Below are 7,785 nucleotides of genomic sequence, written 5' to 3' on the forward strand. Positions count from 1 at the left end.
CTACATCATTTCTGAACATTTACTCACATCATAGAATGACTTCACAATCACTGCTGTCTTCTTTACCCGAAACAAGGATTTAACAATTCCGATAATTAACATTAGTTTCATTTAAAGAGAAATTAAACAACAGGATGAATTTCAGGAACATCAATGAGTAGCATTTATAAGAATTAATGCTAATGCTCAAAGGAATAATTAATAAAATGATTAAATAATAATGTAAAATAAATTAAAGCATTAAAATTATTATATTAAATGTATAATTTTAATATGAAAATTTTAATTAAGTAAAGGCGTAATGAAATTTCATTCACGATTCAGATACATATTAAAAATATAAATATGCTGGCATATTGGCATACATTTTTACAACATTTAATTAAAAAATACCCAATGCAACCTATAAGAAAAGCTTTATTTATCTTTATAATATCTTGTTTTTTTTAATCTTACAAGAGAAACTGTGGCACACAATGTGCACAGATTAATTTACAAAACTAATGCAAAAACTGTACAGTATGTACATGTGAAAAACAAATACAGTTGGTTAATATGTAACAAAAAAAAACTTACCATAGGCATTAGTATTATTAAGTGTTTGACACCTATTAAAAAGGTGCAACTGTAAAAATTCATATACACCCTCTAGTGATCTTATATGAGCAGCTCCTGCACAGGAAACAACTAGTGCAACTATAATACTCTTTATATTTGAGCAAACTTAAACATCAGACTGGTTAAATGCAACAGCAGCAGCAGATCCTGAACTAAGCGATAACTGACAGTGGTCTTCCTAATCTGTAAAAAAGGCCTACATTTTAAGACTCAAATCAAGCAAAAAACTAAAACATCAGATAGTAGAAATTCTTTTGGTCAATAACATTTAAACAACAATAATTCCACAACATAAGGGGCCACATCAATAAGGTCTGCTGACTGTATCCAATAGAATGCACATTAACAGATCCCAGCCAATACAATACAATAAAAAAAAGAGCAACTTGTAATGCACAGCATCACTGCAAGAAAAAAAAATCTAATTAGTGACCTCTATTCAATATTACCCGTGCAACAAAGCGTAAGGGACAAACAAAAAGATTGAATTAGTCTCTTTGTCTGCTTTTCAGTGGTGCATGTTTAAGTAATACAGTTAAATTATGCCTCTGTTTGGCCCATACTCACTTCTATTTTATTACAACACTCTTCCCATCTGCAGCACTTGAAATTGTTATTAGCACAAGGCAATATGTCTAAAACATGAATGGGAATGTCCCGTCTGGCTGACTATCTCCGGCAACAGATGAGTACGAAATGGCTGTGCATGAGACAGACACCGATTGACCCTTCTTCATGAATGTTATCTATTATGAAAGAGTTCCTCCTGCTCAACAGGGGGCGCTGTGCGTTAATGCCTGTCTGGTGTCACAGCGCCCACTAGCTGTGAGGAGGACTGGCTGCAGTAACAGATGGGTTCCTTGACTAATACACTCAGTGTGTGTGTGTGTGTGTGTGTGTGTGTATCTGGTGGCCGTCAGAGTCAGTTTTTGAAGGCTCCACAGTGGCTGGCTCTGCAGATAAACTCCTTCAGCATGTTGCCGTCGATCTGCCAGAACGCAGCTGTCTGTGTGACCTCAGTCAAGTGGTTCACACAGAATTTAAAACAGAACTCCTCTAGATCCTTCACATGGAAGAAAGCATGAACGTGCATTTATGAGTGACTGAACAAGTGAGCAAGAACAATCAATATTATCGGGTAAACAGGTGTCTGCTTAAGTGCTCTGGTAAGCCAGGCCTCCAAGGTGGTTTAGAGTTACCTCAGCATCATATCTGATGGCAGCAGACAGCAGAGAGAAAGCATTCTCCACCGTGATTCCTCTCTTTATGATATGCTGGCACAACTTCTTCAGCCTGTTTTCACAGTATGAGGTTGCCAGATCCAGTAACCCTGTGAGAGATATCCAAATCCATTCATTTGTTGATGGGTACAACAAAAATGTTCTGACCATCTTGAATTTTTTTTGTTTTATAACACGCTTTGAACTTAATTTGTACAGTTCCAAATGTTTTTGATGTTATAGATTACAACACACAAATAACAAACACAGAAGCATACAATACTAAATTTGGTTAAATTAACATTTTCAAATTATTGTAAATAATAAGAATAATAATAACAACAAATCATCATTATTGATGTTCTATTATTATTGTTATTGTAAATAATAATTATATCATTGCAAATAATAATAATAACTCATCATTATTGGTGTATTATTGTTATTGTTGTAAAAAAAATAATGTTACTGTAAATAATAACTAATAATTTTCAATGTATTGTTATTGTTATTGTTATAAAATTAATTATATAAACCATTATTAACGTATTGTTATTATTGTAAATAATAACTATTCTATTGTTACTAATAACAACAATAACTGATCTTTACTGTTGTATCATTATTGTTGTTGTAAAAAATTATGTTACTCTAAATAATAACTAACCATTATTGGTTTATTGTTATTATTGTTGTTAATGTAAATAATAAATATTCTATTTTTAATAATAACTACAACAAGTTATTACTAATGTATTACTATTATTATTGTTGTTGTAAATACAAATTATAATATTATTGTAAATAATAGTAATAATAATAATGATTTATAGCTTATTATTATTATTATTATAAGAATAATATGAATAAATAATATTTTACTTTATAAATTATTTTATAGACATGTAGTCCAAAAAACAATAGTGTGAATGGAAAATTAACTGCAACCTGGCAACAAAAATCAGATAGAAGTCCATTTTAAAGCTAGGTAAGAGTAATAGTTTTTTTTCTACTTGCTGTAGTTTTGGTCCATTTTAACTGGTTTCTTATACTCATCTATAAGTTTGCTGGAATATTTTTCTGTAAAACTATGTCTCAAAATGAACCCACCAATGGCGTCTTCAGGAGGAAGATCCACACTGTCGGTGTAGAGGAACTCCAGAAAAGAGCGGTACACCGGGTACGAGAACTGGTCGATCTCAATCACTTCCTTCATATCCTCATTCCAGTGTGACTGAAACATTGATCTGAAGTGCTCACACCTGAAAAGAGGAGACAGAAAATGACTAAAAGAGGAGAAATTTGTAATTAGCAGTAACCAAGTGAGCATTAAGCTCTTTAATGCACAAATTATTAATGATGAAACTGGAGTGAGGTCATCACCTGATTTTGAGAACAGCTTTATGGACATGGATGTACTTCCCATCGACGCTGAATTTGAGGTCCGAGGTCTCAGGATTGTCAAACTCTTTTTTAAGAGACTGGGCCACAGTCAGGAAGTCATCATGCTCTGATGAAAAATACAGCACCGTTATGCAAGACCAGTGACTGCATCAGTTTCTGCAGAGTTTAGCTCTGTGTAATGCACATAAAATAACAGCAATAATACAGCAACTACATTAAAATGGCAACAACAGAGCAGCAAAAGAGAACTAAACATCAAAACAACAGTACAAACTCACCCATGGAAAGCAGCCGCCACATCACAGACGGCATGGCGAAGCAGGCGAAGACGTCGTCTGTGCTGCTGAAGTGTGTGAGGTGTGGCAGCACGATGGGCTGTCCGCGGCACTGCCCCCACATGAACACCTGACCACTCTGGGTCTTCGCCGCAGAGGTGTGTGTGGAGTGACAGGCGGCGATTTCCACAATCCTGGTCAAAATAGCAGGAAGACATGGAGGAGGCCAAGGTGGAGGAGCAGTGACATGAGGAAGGACACATGCAGGAGGAGAGGGCACAAACGGGAAAGGGCCAAGGGAAGGGGAGGGATACATTAGTCAGATCCTTATATAAATATTATTTTCCCATTAGAGATTACAGAGTTGTTGATTTTTTTTTTTTTTTCAGTTTTTATACATTTCCTCAAATTTAAACCAATCTAATAATAGCAGAGATCACTGTAGTGACCTATAGAATTAGTACAAGTGAGCTACTCTTCAAACTACACCCAAAACAGGATGACTTACAGGAAGCTCCCACTAGACCAACAGAAAATCTCCCTGGGTTGCAACAATTCACACTAACAATGGAACTGACAAAATGGAAACATCATGCATTCCTTATTTTGAGCCGCCAACCTAGACAGCATCATTTCAAGTTGTGGATCAAAGGCGGTTTGATTTTCTATATTTCATGTTCCATATTTTGGCCATTTTCTAGGGCAGCATCTCATAAATTGTTTGTAAGGAATCAGTGGGAAAAAAAATAAATAAATCACACAAAATGAAAGAAGAGATATGTCGATTACAAATATGCTAAAGTACAAGTATTGACAAGCACAAAAAGTACTGGTTAAAAAAAAAAAAAAAAAGACTATTTTCCTCAATATTTTAAGTGGTATTTTTTGCGCTTAAGGGTATCACTGTTAGCTTGATTTTAAAAGATTTCAAATTTGATTTCAGAGTTTGCATTAGCATGTTGAAGGTTAGGACACTACAATATAAAAAGGCAGTTCAGTGGCTTTTGGAACAGTGTTATGTATATACCATTGTAGAATTAATTAATATTTTGAATTAGCTTTTATTTTTATATGTTTAGTTTTTTTTAATTTTAGTTTAAGTTTCAGTAATTTTGTGATGTGCTTTTGACATTTTTATTAGTTTCTTTATATTTATATTTAGCTTTATTTTATTTTTCAGTTTTAGTCATTTTAAAGGGGTCATATGATGTTGCTAAAAAGAACATTATTTTGTGTATTTGGTGTAATGAAATGTGTTTATGCGGTTTAAGTAAAAAAAAAAAAAGAGAAAGGAAAAATTTAAATCGCATCATATGACCCCTTTAAATACTTAAAACTAAACTTATTTTATTTCAGTTATTTGCCAAGGCAACAATTCTTAATATTTTCATCAGCTTTATTGCAATTTTTAATACTTTTAGTTAACAATAACAACTGTTTTAGAACAAAGTCAGTGAGTGAATGAGTAGGCAAGTAATAAAAAAGGAAAAGACATATTTCCAAACCCCATTACCTTTCTTTCTCAGTCATGACCTGTACAGGGCTGAGCTGGTTGCTCTTGTTGCCGGTGCCCAGCTGGCCGTAAGTGTTGGCCCCCCATGCATACAGTAGGCCCTCATCGGTCAGTGCTAGAGAATGAGCGTAACCTGACGCAATCTGTGACACAGTGACATGGTTTCCATTTTTTACCATTTTTCCACCACTTACATTTTTTTCAAATCTGCATGGTCACATGGGTTGTGTGGAAAAACAAACTGCTTGTTTCTTCGTTGTCAATTCTTGTTGCTTTTTTTATACATTACTGTTCAAAGGTTTGGGGTCAGTACAATTTTTAAAATGTTTTTGAAGTCTCTTATGCTCACAAAGACTGCATTCATTTACAATACAGTAAAAACAGTACTATTGTTAAATAATATTACAAATGAAAATGAAAAACATATTCCGGTCACATGATCCTTCGGAGATCATTCTAATATGCTGATTTGGTGTCCAATAAACATTTCTTATTATTATCTGTGTTAAAGACAGTTGTGCTGCATAATAATTTCCAGGATTATTTGATGAACAGTTAATTTGAACAGCATTCATTTGAAATAGAAATCTTTTTTGATCAATTGATTTTGAATTATTGCTAAATATAAGTATTACTTTCTTTCAAATAATAATCTTACTGACCTTAAACTTTTGAACGGTAGTGTATATTAGTATGTTACATGTACAGCTAACAATCTATCTGAGAACATGGCAGATCTTGTGTTTTGTACCTGCAGCACACAGAGGCCTTGTAGTGCAATCAAACGACACGGTGTCAGCTGGTTCCCATTGTTGCCTAACCCTAGCTGGCCGTTACCATTGTAACCCCAGCCATAAACCTGAAACACACACACATTTCACCACTAACAAACACGCAACTCAGCTACAGTGAGAAATACAGCAAGACGACTTGCGTGCTAAACAGTCAATAGTCAACACATAGCACTTTTACATAGCATGGTGCATATTTCCATAAAAACGAAGGATATAAATGATTAATTTCATCCCTTACCTCGCCATTATCCGCCACAGCCATGGATGAAGTCTGTCCACAAGCTATACTGACCATCACTTTATTCTGCAGACAGTTGGACACCTTGCGAGGTGTTGGCTGGTTGGCGGTGGACCCTGAACCCACCTGACCACAGTTGTTATAGCCCCATGCAAACACCTAGGGCGACATACAATTAGCGACTAAGCTAATTAGCAGGAACGTTAGGATAAAAATAGTAATTTATAAAAACAACTGACTGGATGTCTACAAAAGTTTTTGTGTGAGCTATAAAAATAAACTTGCACTACACAGCTAGCACATTTAATGAGGCTCAATCAGACAAAGACAAACACAGAGTGTTACACCCAAGCTGATCTTGGTAGTCACAGAGAGAACCAAAGCCCTCACAGCTTAGCAAAAAAGGTCACACGCTCCTTATTACAGCGAGCATGATGAGGCTAAGCAGCTAACTATACTTGCTAAACAGATGAGGATAGAGAGGAGGGTTTTGTCAAAGCAAAATCCACCTAATACCCTTTAAAATGTAACCTACATATTTAACCTGCTACTTGAGTGTTTCTAAAGAGACTGATAAAAGGGAAATTGTTATATGCAAAAGAAACAGGAAGGATTTTGCTTGGATTATGGGATTAGCATGTGACACGGAGCAATGTTAACATAGAAACTATATTCTGAAACTGTCTGATTAGTCCATGCCATCAGATTCGCAGTATCTCAATATTCTGACCCTAATTAATGGACATATCTGTGCATCAATAGGTTGATCTGGGTATTTTGACCAACAGGCAATGTTTTAAATGAACCTAAATGTGACAAACACAGCTAAATCAGTCTGTGGTCCACTAAAACCTACAAGTCTCATACCCCAAATAAAAGAGGACATCTCTGAGAAATACTTCTTTAAAAGAGAGATCATGTGATAAAGTTTAATAGGGTTTCTGTGCGGTCCCTTTTTGTTTGTCTTATTGTAAAGCAAGTTCACCAACAATGGCATTGCTAGTCTAGCAGCTGAAGATCTGGACAATTCAGTAGTTTGATTCTATGCCATCTTTTAAGATTTTTAAATGCCCTACTCCTGGCCTAACTATCAAAAACTTTCACAACCCTCGAGTTTTGTTTAGTATTATTACCTCAATCAGACTAATACTGCATGCACTGATGTCTCTCCTGTTACCTGTGGAATTTTATTTTTTTATTTTTTTTTTAAGATTATTATATTAGAACACATTGTTTCTTTTACCTATGATCTTTCAGCACCTTTTATATACTCTGCTGTTTTTAATCCATTTGAACCAGTTTATATCCCTTTTGGGCTGATACTGTAGGCCGGATTATTTCTAAATGTAATAATAAAATGTGACATATTAATGCAATGCAACTCATCTGCGATTTTTCAATTGTACTGTTGAGAGAAAACTAATCAATATTAGGTTAAATGTGCAATCTCTTATGTATAACAGTGTTAATTTCGTTGACGAATAATCTTCGTCAACGACTTTTTTTTCACCGATGACAACGAGACGATAACGAACTAAAACTCTTTTTGAGTGACAAAAACTATGACGTAAATCTATTGACAGTTTCGTCAACGAATAAAAACGAGATGAAAATGTTAGGGAGGGGTCTGCTTGAAAGAATAAAGAATATGGAATGCATAATTAGCCTATATAACCATTGGTATTTCATTAAAAAGAAGACCATGTTCTTGTTCTTTATGAGA

At 34.7% G+C, this 7,785-nt stretch overlaps 1 protein-coding gene across 2 annotated transcripts in view; it reads right to left on the minus strand.

The window, feature by feature from the left end:
- Nucleotides 1-435: 435 nt before the first annotated feature.
- The window catches only part of LOC107676891 (RCC1 and BTB domain-containing protein 1-like), an 11,902-nt gene continuing 4,552 nt past the window's right edge, over nt 436-7,785 (minus strand). For both annotated transcript variants that reach the window (XM_016471626.1, XM_016471627.1), the window contains exons 5-12: nt 6,063-6,221; nt 5,782-5,889; nt 5,031-5,173; nt 3,521-3,711; nt 3,222-3,348; nt 2,949-3,100; nt 1,818-1,948; nt 436-1,681 (exon numbers count right to left, since the gene is read on the minus strand). In XM_016471626.1, the coding sequence (XP_016327112.1) occupies nt 1,541-1,681; nt 1,818-1,948; nt 2,949-3,100; nt 3,222-3,348; nt 3,521-3,711; nt 5,031-5,173; nt 5,782-5,889; nt 6,063-6,221 (1,152 nt within the window). In that variant the 3' untranslated portion in view covers nt 436-1,540. The remainder of the gene's footprint in view (nt 1,682-1,817; nt 1,949-2,948; nt 3,101-3,221; nt 3,349-3,520; nt 3,712-5,030; nt 5,174-5,781; nt 5,890-6,062; nt 6,222-7,785) is intronic.

The sequence above is a fragment of the Sinocyclocheilus anshuiensis genome, unplaced genomic scaffold (genome assembly GCF_001515605.1).
Source record: "Sinocyclocheilus anshuiensis isolate Anshui unplaced genomic scaffold, SAMN03320099.WGS_v1.1 scaffold2166, whole genome shotgun sequence".
NCBI lineage: Eukaryota > Metazoa > Chordata > Actinopteri > Cypriniformes > Cyprinidae > Sinocyclocheilus > Sinocyclocheilus anshuiensis.